Raw genomic sequence first — 15,049 nt, forward strand, 5'->3', positions numbered from 1 at the left:
AGCGCCAACATATTCCACAGCGCTTTACAATTATAATTACATCACTGTTGACGGTGGAAAAAGTGGGATTGCCCACAAATTGGGAAGATCCGTCCAATACAGGGGAGTATATATTCATATAGAAATGAGTAAAGAACAGGCTACATCGTACAGAGTTAGAAAAAAAAAAAAACTTTATTAATGTATAGCTGCCTTATAAAAACATCAATGTGACGTTTCGACCAGTAGGCATTCATGACTAAAAATAAAATGTGTTATTTCCTTCTCGCGTATCACCGCGTTGCCTGTTCTTTACTGCCATTGGACAGGTAATAGTTAATAAATAAAAGGCCGCCCCTTTCTCTTATCCTACAGTCTGTTATAAAGTACGCTAGTCCCCGTGAAAACAAAATACAGGTTGGGAAAAGTAATGCTGCCATGGTATATCACCGGGAAAGGAAAATATTGGTAAATATGATACATTTTCCTGTTTACCCGCCGTATCCATGGCAGCACTTACTGGAAACCGTGCCCATAGATTGCTTAGAATGCAATTTTTTTGCAGTAATACAGTTAACAATAAACAAAAACAAAACAAAAGTACAAATAAAAACATTAATGGTACAAGTGTCTGTATAAAAAAACAAAAAAACAGTATTTTGTGCATACAAAATCTCATTTAAGTTCAGTGAAGAGCACCAGACTTCCATGAGATCTCATAGAAACTGTCATTTTTGGTAGGTTTTTTTAGTACACTCTAATTTTAAAAAGCACCACACACAAATTATTTAAAGTTATATACAGCAGTCTAAAGCCTGCATTGCTTGAGCAGAACCGCTATTTAGCAAACAACACTATTAAAGGTGACACAAAAGATTATAAATAATTACAATAGCAATTATAATTAACAAATGCCCTAAGTGAACAGTAAATTTCTCATTCTTCCATCCACTAGAGGGAGTCAGTTTTCTCTGAGCTGATGTCTGGGTCGAGAAACTCACTGGTACCAGACCCTGTCTATCTCTTTAAAAAAATGGCAGCCATAAAATGAGCACGAATGTGGGGCGGCCATTTTGGATGTGGGAAACACATTTTAAGACAGGCCAAAATTTTCTTACATTCCCAACTACAAAATGTTTAATTCAATAAACCCTGATCGATTTACTTATTTTTTTTGTATTTGTAAAGTCTTATTGCCTTACATAGGTGTATACTGGTATACAAGCCACAATTGAAAACTTGTCAGACAGCTACAGTAACAAACTGCAATTAGGTGTACATTTGCTATTTTATATAAGTGAACAATGTTTTATTTGCCTTTTTGCCCGTTTTTACATTAACATGGACTGCTGAGCTTCTTCCCTTATCAAAGATGGCCGCCCCTGCCTCTCAACCCCTGAAGTTTGTCTGAGGTTAGGGGTCAGGGGTGAGGGTTCGCTGTCACTGTGTGCTCTGGGAACGTGGACAGAGAGACTGATTAGAGCAGGTAATGTATACAGAGTCCTCAAACAGGAAACACAGCCACACTGAATTAAAGGGAAATATTAAATGTTAATCACATCCATGCACTGTAGGAAAGGCTGGCTGTGCTGTAATAATGATTATTATAATAATAATATTAATAATAAAGAGATATATGAGCATGAGGAGTCCTAACTCCTTGTCATTATTCCCCAGGGATATTCATAGAATAGAAATAAATTGCGTTTTTAGTGGGCAGACATGTATCTGAATTATATATATACAGCACTATGTGTAACATAAATCAGGGATATGATATGCACATAATTAAAGTGGTTATGGTTGCTGGCATTGTGCCCCCATATGACTTCTTCCTTTTTTTTAAAATTGTATTTTTAAAAAATTGTTTTGGTAATTCTTTATTTTTCACGTGCATCGAAGGATTATAAGCCACATAGATTGATATCCAGCAGAGAATGTGATAGACTGCACATATTATTATTGTATTATTATTTATATAGCGCCATCACATTCCGTAGCGCTGTACATATTAAAGGAAAACAAGACCATTACAAGGCATATAAATGGCCAGAGGAAGAGAATGTAGAGGGGAGAGAAGGTCCCCTCGTTGTATTTTGCATTTTTGTTTTTTCTGTCTTTAGTTTGTATGGTGATTGCTCCATAATTTGAATTTCGACATTTAAAAAAAATTTGAGAACAGACCTGATAAACGTGGCATTAGGCACATCTACATTTTTGCTCTCTGCGTCGTCTAACCTCCTCTTGCACTTGTCTGCATCTGGAGTGTTTACTTTTTCTGTTTTCTTGTACTGTTTTAATGTTTTTTTCTTCCTGTCTATTGGCTTGTCTTATACCTTAATCACTTTCCATTTATTTCCCTGCCGAATGAAAAATCAATGAAAATCACTATTTTGTGTCCTCTATAATTGATGGTACCATCTGTACATGTTAATGTGTATGAGATTAGTAATTTCAGTAACAATTAATACTTATTCCATACCAGCTCTATGAGTTTATCTATGTTATTATTTATGTTCAATAACATTTAATAATGTTTTTTCCCCCCCCTCTAGTTCTTGTGTAAAGTCGTAAGGATGCGAAACCTAAAGTTATTGAAATCTCTGCATTGCGCTGCGGCTCAAGGTGTTGGCTTACCACAGTGCTGTTCTGTACGTACCGACACCGGTACAGTACTGATCGGATCAGGCTATGGCTTTGTGGAACTGGATCCCAAAACAGAGCAGGTATATCTGTGTTATTTTTAACTACCGTAGTTAATTTTTAATTTGTAAAAACTTTTTAGAAGATATACCCTCACATAAAAAAATAAAACATGCATGTCTTTTTTTTTTTCCTGTATTATGGCTATATGAGAAAACGGCTTGTAACAGCTGCAGAACTACAATTTCTCTTCCCCTCCACTTTATCCCAGGCACGTTTAGTCTGTGCCGGGGAATACACAAATCAGAGTGTATCTCAATGAGCTGTAGTATAGAGAGGTGTTTCAGCAAAGATTTATGTAAGTGCTGATTTGTATTGAAATTGTCACTGTTATAAATGATCATATATATGACAACTTCCAGACACATAAGGTTCTTCAGCAAGCTTAAGTGGTTTATGTGTGTGAAGTATTTGTTTAAATAATGTTTCAATTTTGTAATGTTAGGTTACCTAACCTAACTGTTGTGTTTTTTTGTTTTTGTTTTTTATTATTGATTTTTAAAAAAAAATTGTTATTGATGTTGCTTGATTCGAAAACAGCAATAACTCTCTAAGGTAGCTTTGCTCTTAGTTCAGTTTCTCATGCCATTAATTTAGAATTAACTTAAAATGATGTGCTTAGTAAATAGCCCTGTGAAAATACCTGTGTGTCTACCTCTTCTACTAACCTTGTCATTTCTCCCTTATTCTATATATTATTACAGTTTCTAAACAGGCACATCCGGCTCCCCCAGTTTTTGAAATATGTCACTTCTTCATTAATTCTGGATAGTTTGAGTCTTGGCTGAATAGCAGCAATGTATCTGTTGATATCACTTTATTTTCCAATAAATTATTAGTGTAAACAATTGTTTTTGCAAGACTTTTTTAATTGAATTATAATTCTGCATATTTAAAATGAAGGGGAAAGGGATAAGTATATTCGATATAACTAGATAATGGAGTTTGGGAAAATTGAACTTTGATATCATTTTCTCATACAGATTACTTTAGATGTCTCTCTGACAGCAGAGGGCTTTCTCCCAGACGATGGTAGTGGCAGTGTTGTTGGGATCCAGGATGTTCCTGATCAAGAGTCGGTGTGTCTTGCCACTGCGACAGGTGATGTCATACTCTCAAACCTGAATACCGGGCAGGTAGTTGTCGATTTGCTGTTCTGTTAAACCACATGGTGTCTTCTGTGACATAAATACATGTAATTGAGAAATCATTCTGTAAAAGGGACAACTTGTATGCATATTGAAGCTTAAGGGGAGTCACATTCAATTAATACATTCTATAGGAAAGAACGGGAAAGTTTCATGCATGCCCACACTCAAAATGTTTCTTCTGTTGCATATATGTGATATTGTATGTGTTTTGTATGCATGCTCATGGTGTCAGTGTTAATTACGAATGTATGAAAGAGCAATGATTGGCTGGAAAAAGCCCTTTTCTCTCTTTTTTTTTTTTCTCTTTTTAATGTTGTCTTGATGCTCTACTTTGATTTTATACGTATTGTGTGTTCTAGTGTTATATATATGTTTTCCCCCTAATTTCCAGCTTTGCTAACATTGTAATTTCAAAGACATTGAAAACTGCATATTTCCCTTTATTTGAAAGCCAAATCAGTCTGATTTAGTATAAATATAAAACAGTATATGTTGTTCAAAATTATCTTTTAGTTTGGTTAAAGGGTTACTCCAAGCATCATAAGCACTAGTGCCCGCTGGCCAAGTTCCCTGTTAATGGGCAAACCGTTTAGTAACAGTTATTCCACTTACCATGGTCTCCTCCAGGCTCCGTGGCACCCTGGTGGTCTACTGACGCGCTTCCGTCTTCTGCAGAGCCGCAAAAGGAATAAGCCGTGACTGTTAACATTCATGGCTGATAGTGTCAGCTGAAAAACTCTCAGCCAATGACTGACATTCTATGCAATGGAAGTTACACACAGTTGACATTAGCCAGCTTGGAACTCTTGTTATGGGCTGGCTTATGGCACCCCAATTACTCTGCTGTAGGTGGAGTTACACCTCAGTCAGACAGATTAAACTCCACATGTGGAGTGTTTCAAACTGCAGTGTTGCACATACAGACCTCAGGCACTGAAGTGGCCATGGTCCTTTGAATAAACCAGGCTGTTAGTGCTGAAATATAGTGCTGAATGGATTTGTGCATTATTTGGGATTAAAATTCAGTTTGGGAAAATGATTCATCCATTTTTACCGTCTTTCCTTCCAGCTGGAATGCGTGGGCAGTGTCGATAGTGGTATTACTACAATGAGCTGGAGTCCAGATCAAGAGTTGGTTCTGCTTGTCACAGGTATTTACCAAACATATGCTTGGACTAATAATCTATATGACTTGGTGACATTTAATGCAGGAGGTGCCCAAAAGATAGGCCCCCAGATGTTTTAAAACAACAGTTTCTGTGATGCTTTATCATTCTAAAGGCATGTAAAGCATCATGGGGGATGTAGTTCTACAACATCTGGGGATCTGTCTTTTGGGCACCCCTGATTTAAAGGTATTGATGAGTGGCTGACAATTATTGAAGAAACATAATGAAGTCCTTTTATTAGTATAAGAAGGTCTTATGCTTCTATTACAACGGAAAATAGTTTTGAGTCTCCAGTTAGACCATATGCCCTGTAAAAAATCAGAACTGTTGTGATATATGACATGAGTTTTTCAAATCTGTGTTTTTGCCAGATGTGTGAGGATTGCAGAAGTGTTGTGCTAGTAATTACTTACTTAAGTCTTAGTTTTGATAGTTACATGGAAAAATGACTCAAAGTTCTTCATTAGTTATTGATTTGATGAAAATAAAAGAACGTCAACAAATTTCTTATTGTGCTGCTAAAAAATGAGTTAATTGAAACTGTCAATCATTTTCTTCTTCGATCAACCAAATGTTTCTCATTGGGAAGCCTAGTGGACACAGTGAGCATAATATAACTCCTTACTTAAAATGTTTAGTTAATACACGCAAAATGCTTTTGGAAGCTGTAAAAACGTAAATCAAAATAGAGGATCTATGCAACAGAACCACTTAAAGGACCACTATAGTGCCAGGAAAACAAACTCGTTTTCCTGGCACTATAGTGCCCTGAGGGTGCCCCCACCCGCCGGCTGAAGGGGGTTAAACACTTGCCTTTCTCCAGCGCCGGGCTCCCTCGACGCTGGGGACTCTCCTTCTCCTTCGGTCGTCATCGGCTGAATGCGCATGCGCGGCAAGAGACGCTCGCGCATTCAATCAGTCCATAGGAAAGCATTTTCAATGCTTTCCTATGGACGCTGGCGTCTTCTCACTGTGAAAATCACAGTGAGAAGCGCGGAATCCCCTCTAGCGACTGTCTATGAGACAGCCACTAGAGGCTGGATTAACCCTAATGTAAACATAGCAGTTTCTCTGAAACTATGTTTACAGCAGGCAGGGTTAACCCTAGATGGACCTGGCACCCAGACCACTTCATTGAGCTGAAGTGGTCTGGGTGCCTATATTGGTCCTTTAATTAAGATGAAGTGGTTTTGGTGTCCACACTGGCCTTTTTACATAAAATGTTGCATCTATATGTTTCTTACTTTAACCCGTTAAGGACACATGCCATGTGTGACATGTCATGATTCCCTTTTATTCCAGAAGTTTAGTCCTTAAGGGGTTAAAGAACCCTTTTATCTGCCTTAGGTGGTATCTTCTTGACTCAAGTCTCACTAGGTGGCCTCCTGCTGTTTTTACAGTCTTGTTTTCACTTGGTCGCCCATAAGCTGTCGTACTACTGTCTCAGTCTATGTGTTTTTAGAACATTATGATATCTACTACTACTTTGACACATTTTTTTTTTTTGCATTGTAAACAAATACACATTGTGAAATTTCTTTGTAACTCGTGTACAATTATTAAATCGTTATTTCAAAGCCAAAGGTTCCCTTCGTGCACCACCGTTTGGCATTTAAAAATGTGAAGTTAAAATAACACTATAGGGTCAGGAACACAAACGTGTATTCCTGACCCTCTAGTGCTAAACCCACCATTTAGGTGGCTTGCCCCCCCTTATCCCCCCTATAAAAGTTTAAAACTCACCTTATTTCCAGCGCCGCCCCTTTGTGACATCATCAAAATGGCAGATTTTTAGCAAATCCAAATGGGCACGGGGTGGGGCCAAATGCCATTTGGGCCAATCAGGACCTCCTCATAGAGATGCATTGAATCAATGCATCTCTATGAGGAAAATTCAGCATCTTCATGCAGAGCGTGGGGACGCTGAACGGCAGGGCTGCTTACTGTGCAGCACTGCCCCAAGAAGCACCTCCAGTGGCCATCTGAGGAGTGGCCACTTGGAGGTATCCCTAGGGGCAATGTAAACACTGACTTTTCTCTAAAAAGGCAGTGTTTACATGAAAACGCCTGAAGGCAATGATTATACTCACCAGAACAACTACATTAAGCTGTAGTTGTTCCGGTGACTATAGTGTCCCTTTAACTATTCTAACTATGATTCCTCACCTCCTCTCCAATGCCAGGATTCTTCCGCAGCAGTCTCTAGCTCTGCGTTCAGTGATGTCAGGCTCCAAGCTGACATCACATGCGATCTCCTCCAATCCATTGCCTCTAATAGATAAGCAACGAATTGGAAATAATCATGTGCGGCAAAACACCGGACTTCTCCAATCAAGTGCTGCTATTAGAATCCTTTGATTAAAGGACAAGTTTCACAGATGTATTTACCCCTGCAATGTAAACACTGCAGTTTCTACAACCCTGCAATGTCTTAAGTTGCAGGATTTAAATCACAGGACCCCGGCACTCAGACCAATTCATTTAGATGGGAAAAAAAAACCAGTTGGAACTGTGATAAGACCAGCCAAATACTCGTTGTACATTTATTTATTTTCGGAATGGTTATGACTGTGAGAGATACTTTTTTTATTTTATTATGAAGGCATTGTGTTATATGATATTATTTTGTTTCCAAACTTGCAACATCAAACTAAATATAAAACACATTAATTATATGGTTTTCTGTGTTTCAGGTCAACAAACATTGATATTGATGACAAAAGATTTTGAGCCCATTGCTGAAGTGCCTATCCATCAAGATGATTTTGGGGAAGGTAAGTTGCATACTTTTATAATTAAAAGCTAAACGGCTTCTGAAGACATGGAAGACATTTGTTATTTAGCAAAAATGGAAATACAGATGATGCATTTGTATTGTTACGGCATAATGGCCAAAGACATGTTAGGAATGGTATATTTTAAAGTTACTTCAAAAGCATTCTTAAAAATTAAAGCAAGTACTTAAAGGATCACAATAGTGTCAGGAAAACAAACTCGTTTTCCTGACACTATAGCTTCCTTAGGACCCCTCACCCTCAGGGTCCCCCTCCTGTTGGGCTGAAGGGGTTAAAGCCCCTTCAGCCACTTACCTTAAACCAGCGCCGAGCTCCCTCGGCGCTAGTGACCTCTCCTACCCCGGCCACGTCAGCTACTGAGTGGAGCCGAATGCGCATGCGCGGCAAGTGCCGCGCGTACATTCAAACAGTTTCTCAATGCTTTCCTATGGACGTTCTGCATGCTGAATGCGATTTTTCGCATCCAGCGTCGCAGAAGCGCCTCTAGTGGCTGTCAGGAAGACAGCCACTACAGGCTGGATTAACCCTGCTATGTAAACATAACAGTTTCTCTGAAACTGCTCTGTTTACATCTGAAGGGTTAAAACCTGGGGGACCTGGCACCCAGACCACTTCATTGAGCCGAAGGGGTCTGGGTGACTATAGTGTCCCTTTAATCAAAATGATAAATTAAAGGAACACTCCTTAAAAATGTTGTTTCTGTAAACAATTTGTTAGATATTCCCCCAAAGAAAGCATTCATGTATTTTATGCTGCCTGTCTTCTTTGTGGGTATATGAAAAAAAATAGCTTTACAAACCCTCCCATATTTCCCTATAACAGACTGTCATTCTATGCCCAAGGAATACACCAATCAGAGGCTTCTCGCTAAGAAGCCTCTGTGCTGGAGCCGCGAGCATGTTCACACGACTGCACATCTACGCAATCTCGACTTTCTTGTACTTCTCAACGAGCTTTAGAACAGCTCATTGGGAATTGGTGCCTAGTCTAGTGGGTCTGCCTTTATAAAAATGCTGATTTATTAGCTGAAATACTCTGTGTCTGGAGTCTTCCAGAGTTTATTACAACTTACCACCCACACTATAAATTGGGCGGTTTAAATCCTCATTGCAGACTAGCTTCCAATCAAAGTATCCATCATTTTTCAGTCCATTGAAGTCTAGGTCAAGGGTAGGTAACCTTTGACACTCCAGACATTGTGGACTACATCTCCCATAATTCTCTCCGAGCCATAATCCTTACAAAGCCGCAGGGGAGATGTCCACAACATCTGGATTGCTAGAATGTTGCCTACCCTTGTTCTAGGCACTGTACCTGCGTATAAGGATATACACACCGATATTGCACAAAATGAGTTGGGAAACTGACCTGTAATAAAGAAATTCTAAGCCTCTGTTACAATATTTGGTATATTGGATTTGTCTGCCATCTTAAAGAGTGAAGGGGAACTTCGGGAAATTCTGGACTCCAGGATTGTGTGGTCATCTGGGAGCAAACAATAGAAATTTTGCTTCTCTATATGTCCGCTATAAGAATCCAGCTTTTCAGATAATTCTCAAGTGGTGATATTCCTATTATCATTTTAATACTACAACATGGGAGATCTTGGCTCAGGAACTATGATTGACAAAGTGGTACAGTCCAAGGTTTATATCCGATTTATATTTGTAATTCTATTCTATAAACCATTTTTTTCTTTTTGTCTGCAGGTAAATTTATTGCCCTTGGGTGGGGTAAAAAGGAAACCCAGTTCCATGGCTCTGAGGGAAAGCAAGCAGCTCAACAGAAAAAAATAACGGTAATATACTGCAGCATCGAACCGTTATAAATCTCTAAAACACGCCATTGTGAGTTAGATGAGCCAATCGCCTTTTTCATTGTGTGCTTCTTTAGCTGTGAAGAGAGTGAAAAGAACCGTTTTAATTCTGTTTCCTCCGTTCGGGGTCGTGGTAAGTCCCTGTACAGTGAGATCCTCATGCTGACTATTTCCTTTCACAAGCATCTCATTGGAAGACGTTTTGTGAAACTCCGGTACAAAATAATCTACGAAGTCCATACACACAGAATACACGTTTTATGAGAGAATTGTGACAAAGCATATGTTATTTCTAAATGTACTCATTCAAGCTGTCTGTGAAGCATAGGAGATCATTATTTATTACCATTATCAAAGTACCTCGAGTAACATTATCCCAAATACCTTAGTTATCATCCTTTTATTCTACCAGTACTTCTAATAGCAAAGGGCAGATACCACTTGACGTGTAGGTTTAAGCAGCTACTAAAATACTCCTTTCAAAAATGTCTTGCTGTGTCTGAGTGCGTCATTGGCCGTTTCTTGCTATCACACGATGTTTATTCACTAAACATAAACGTACAAATAATGGAAAACTGAATTTTACTATCTATACAAAAAATGTGGTGATCTGGAAATATTCTTCGGCTTTCTCATTTTAGCCTTATTATTTTTTTTGGGGGTGAATAAACAGACACATGTAATGTATGTTTATATTTTATTTACAAGCCTACCCGAACGTTGGTATAGGCACACCACAACAGACTTATACCATAGTCACTACAGATACCACATCCGACTTATGCCACAGTCAATACTATTACTTGGGCTATTGTCCCCAACCACGAAAAAAAAAAATAATTAATAAATAAATAAAAATAAAATATGTATAATCACATCGCGGTTGCATTTCTGTACTCTGTATTAGACTATGTCAATATTAAATGCAGTCCCTCCATAGTCCTATCATGGTTACAGCTGTCGAGAAACTACAACTACCACGTTGGCTCTAGGCTGGAAAGAGAACTGTGACATGTTGTAGTCTCCCAGCGTAATATATGGAGAGCTACCAGTTCTTATCCCTACCCAATATAGCTTTTTTTTTTTTTTTTAATTCTTTATTTTTATCGTGCAAGTGTGTACAAACAAGCTTCATATGCCACAACAGCATTATCAAGCATAGTGTGATAAACATAGAATATCAGTAACATGGCATTAGTTGGGATTGCACATTTTCTTTTTTTTGCATGAGAACAAACACATAACAATAGTAGTTATAATTGAACGAGGATTAGACGATGGAGAAAAAATAACATTATGAAAAGCAAGCGTTGTCTTAACGATTATAAATGAACAGGTTTAGAGAGCCCCACGCCTATAGTGCATTCCAGGCAATCAAAATTTGCAACTGCAGCGTATGTACAGGCTAACTTGTAACCTGTTGCCTGTTGGCATGCCCTTCCATTAAGATGAAACTGCACCATTATAAAACATGGGTTAATGAGGCTAGCGTTATGGCGTACATATTGCATTGTAAGAGACATAGTGATGGGCCAGGTCATATGTACATGTCTAGTGGTCTGTAGGAGAAAGAGATACAGTCGGGGTTTATACTCTTGTGAGCCTGCCAGGCTTATATATCGCAGCGTCCGGAGGGAGCATATTGAGCACATTGGGCTCGTGGACTTGTAACATAGTGTGATACCGTATGTGTGGGTCTCAGGTTAGCTCTTAGTGACTGCATAGGTGGTCGTGTGGTAACACGTCTGGTTGACATTCAAGCTAAGGTGCCAGGATGGGCCACAGGAAGGCGACAGACCATGGATGTTTGCGCAAGTGAGTGTGTGATTAGCAAAATAGGGTTTGGTAATGGTGTCGTTTAGTGCTGGCACTACAGAGACATGGCTAACAGGTTGCTGAGCTTTGGAATCAGTATATTAAATACTAATTGGCAATGCACATAATGCTAAGCAGCATAGCTGAGGCAGTGATAGGATAGTGCATAGTTTAGTTGACAAGCTCGCAATGACATTTGTAAACAAAATTATACAGTGAGGTTAAGGGCAAGATTGCCGTAAAATGTCAACAGTTCAGCACTTTTTTTTTTTTTTAAGATAACATGAAGAAACAATGATGAAAACGGTACAGTACCTATAAAAGATATATTAGAACACGGTTTGTGATAGCGATTACATGTCATAGGCACTTATATTATATGCTATTGTTAATAACAAGCTTAGTCAGATATAGGCTAGTAGACACCAGTATTATGCATTGAAACATGCTAACCTAGATATTCGTATATAGCCAAGTTAGTTGCGCTTAAGGTTATAAATGTAAAGCTGCGCAGTAGTAAAAGCTAGGAGCGTGTATACTTTAGGTATCAAAAGTTTTAGGACAAATAGGCCAGAAACATTAAGCAGTCGGCCGCTATCTGGGAGTGACCCTGACAATTTTCTCCCTGGGAGGCAATTACACTGTGATTACACCGCAATGAAAAGGATATGATGAAACCTCATCTATGCCTGGGGTTGTGGCCATATATGATTGGGAAGCATAGTGCCAGTAGGCCAGGCAAGGGTTGGTACATGTCAGTCAGTGGGATTGAGGCAAGACAGTAACTGAAATGTACACCCCAGGTAGTACATTGTTGGGAGTTCACCCTATTCCCCGACTTGGCTTCCGACCTCCTTGGTTAGGGAAAGTCTTGAGCGGGTCACCCAGTGTAGCTTTGGCCCTATTCCGTGAGGGGGCTTTCCCTGGTACCTCCGGCACTGTGGGAGTCCCAGCGGTAGGCAGCTGCGGCATCCTCTTGTGTGTCGTCCCGTGTAGCTTGGTCTGGAAGCCTTTGGGCTGTGAGTGAGCTCTTTTGATCTGTCCGCTTGTTTTGGGGCTCTGTTTGCGGATGCCGGGTCTGGGATAGTCCCCAGGGTAAGCATCATGGTGCCGCAGGGTAGTCTCGCTGTTGCGGTTGCTCCGCCGGGTGGGTGGTCGCGCTCTACTTCTCTGAGTCGGGTGTGTGGGGTGTCCCCGCTTTCTCTTTCTCCGCTGGATCAGCCGGGGCCTGGTCTGGCCTGTTTTCGGAGCCATGGTGGTGATGCTGTCGTGGGGAGAGGCAGACCGCTTTGGCGACGCTTCTATTTCAGCTCCGGTTTCTAGCCTCTCCTGCAATCTCCTCCAAAATTCTGCGAACAGGTGATCAATTCGGGCCGGCAGGCTGTCGCATAGCAGTTGTGGTTCTTTGCAGCTCCCCTGCGCAATTTCCGCGCGGGCAGCCGCCATCTTAGGTGCTGTGGCCCTTTGCCTGCTGCTTGTGTTCCCCTGGGTCTGGAGCTTAAGTGAAGATTCCACCGTGGTGGACCGGGATAACCCCCACCGGTCCGGGGGGGGGGGGAGGACAACAGTGTGTAGCAAACTCTCAGCAGCTCCGAGAGCTGGGAGAGCGGCCGTCTCTCCTCAGCTCAGCGTGGTGTAGGCCGCAAGCCTCGATCCAGAGAGTCCAGTGTCCGATTAGCTTGTGTGGGGTGTCCCCTGGTGCATCGAAGCCTAATTAGTAGGGTTCTGACTGTTTCGGTCCATATTTTTCGGTTGGCCCCCTGATTATATCACGATTTGTGTGATCTGGTCCAGGAGCTCTTACAGAGTATGTTCGCTCGGCTCCACAGCTAGGCTCCGCCCCCCCCAATATAGCTTTTTATATTACACAAAGGTACCTTTTAAAAAATTATTTTGTACCTGGGGGAAGAAAAATCTAAGCATTTGACCTTGTATTATTAAAAAGTCAAGTGTTCAAAGACAATACATTTTCATTGTTTAAAGAAGTTAGCAAGTACACCCAGACTTTTGCACTCGGTTTTTAAAATGAATTTTTCCCATTTAGGGCAGGTTGTTAATGAATTCTCATCAGGAGGCACTCATGATATTTAAAATAAATGCTTGGGTTTTCAGATCCAGAGATTATATGAATTGTTGTTTTTTTTTTGTTTGTGAATGTTTTTTTTTTATTTCTTTTACTTGTTTTAGGAGGTCCCACCTGCTTTGCCCTGGGATGATTGCAGACCTCGGGTAACTTGGAGAGGAGATGGACAACTTTTTGCTGTTAGTGCAATCTGTCCAGAGACTGGTAAGCTTCTCTAGGGGAGAAAGAATTCTAGTAAAAATGTGCATTGTGTCCTGGATTACTTTTTTCCCCAAGCACCATAACCCCTACATAATTTAAGGTGCTGTGAAGCTCTGGGTTCCTCATTTTGTTTTGTTTCTTGTGTGTTTTGGGGGAATTGTATTTTTGTGTTGTTTATTTTTGTTAATTCAAAAACCACACCCTACTTTGAGATATCATACTAGACTTGAGCAAATAGAAAAAATTTGGTACGGCCGACTTGATTCGTTCGTTTGGGTATTTTGAAATTTGTCTGTGTGACATTTCAGTTTAGACGAATTTCATCCGTGCAGTTGTGGAAAAACAATACGTGGGATGGGCATAAGGCTATCCTAACTATAAGATAAGGCCAGGGACTAAGTAAAAGTATTTTGAAATATTGGGCAGACTAGACGGGCCGAATGGTTCTTATCTGCCGTCACAGTCTATGTTTCTAACAATTCGGACAAACCAAAAGGGCATGAAAATTGGCCAATCAGCGCACTGCAAAATATATACATAATGTAAATGTTATATAATATGTGTATATATGTATATATAGCAGTATACTGATAGGCACATTTTTTTTCTCCCACCCAATAAACACAGGGAGACTGTATTTAATTAGAAAAAGCCAAAAGGACCAGCAGAACGTTTGCCAGGCTGACTTCTATAAAAGAACCGTGAGCCTGACTTTTTTCTTCTTCTTCCATTTATACACAGGTGCACGTAAGGTCAGAGTGTGGAACAGAGAACTCGCACTACAGTCTACAAGTGAACCAATAGATGGTTTGGAACAAGCACTCTCCTGGAAGTGAGTTTTAACAATTGATTTTTTTTTATTTTTTGGAGTTGATGGTACTTTGTGTAACATATTTTTTGGTGTTCACGGTAATGATGTTGATTTAACATATACATTTTTAGATCAGCATTTTTGTCTTAGTACAAAGAGTCTTACAATTAGCCTTTGAATATTTTCATATGCAGTAAATAGTTAACTGTGCATGTGAATGAGACGCTATTTAGTAAATTATAATGAGCATGTCACCTGTTTGAACAGGATGAAATATATTCAGTTAAGATCTTTTGAAGTCCAGACATGATTCTTCTTCAGCTATTGGCTCTTCAGGTGTACCGTCAGTAGACTGTATTCTGTAGCAAAGTATTCAAGGGAAACATCATATACTGTGATTTCCTTTTAATATCATGTTTACTTATGTCTTATATATAACATCTATGTTTGTGAACTCTGATACTATTAACAAGGTCATTGACTTAAGTGAGGATTTAATGTAAATTCAAAGTGACGTTTAAATTGA

At 39.7% G+C, this 15,049-nt stretch overlaps 1 protein-coding gene across 1 annotated transcript in view; it reads left to right on the forward strand.

Moving 5' to 3' along the window:
* Positions 1-1,405: 1,405 nt before the first annotated feature.
* The window catches only part of ELP1 (elongator acetyltransferase complex subunit 1), a 52,160-nt gene continuing 38,516 nt past the window's right edge, over positions 1,406-15,049 (forward strand). Inside the window, exons 1-8 of the mRNA XM_063455967.1 lie at positions 1,406-1,465; positions 2,535-2,705; positions 3,666-3,818; positions 4,903-4,984; positions 7,696-7,776; positions 9,507-9,595; positions 13,616-13,715; positions 14,454-14,544. Of these exons, the coding sequence (XP_063312037.1) occupies positions 2,556-2,705; positions 3,666-3,818; positions 4,903-4,984; positions 7,696-7,776; positions 9,507-9,595; positions 13,616-13,715; positions 14,454-14,544 (746 nt within the window). The 5' untranslated portion in view covers positions 1,406-1,465; positions 2,535-2,555. The remainder of the gene's footprint in view (positions 1,466-2,534; positions 2,706-3,665; positions 3,819-4,902; positions 4,985-7,695; positions 7,777-9,506; positions 9,596-13,615; positions 13,716-14,453; positions 14,545-15,049) is intronic.

This window comes from Pelobates fuscus, chromosome 5, assembly GCF_036172605.1.
Source record: "Pelobates fuscus isolate aPelFus1 chromosome 5, aPelFus1.pri, whole genome shotgun sequence".
Lineage (NCBI taxonomy): Eukaryota > Metazoa > Chordata > Amphibia > Anura > Pelobatidae > Pelobates > Pelobates fuscus.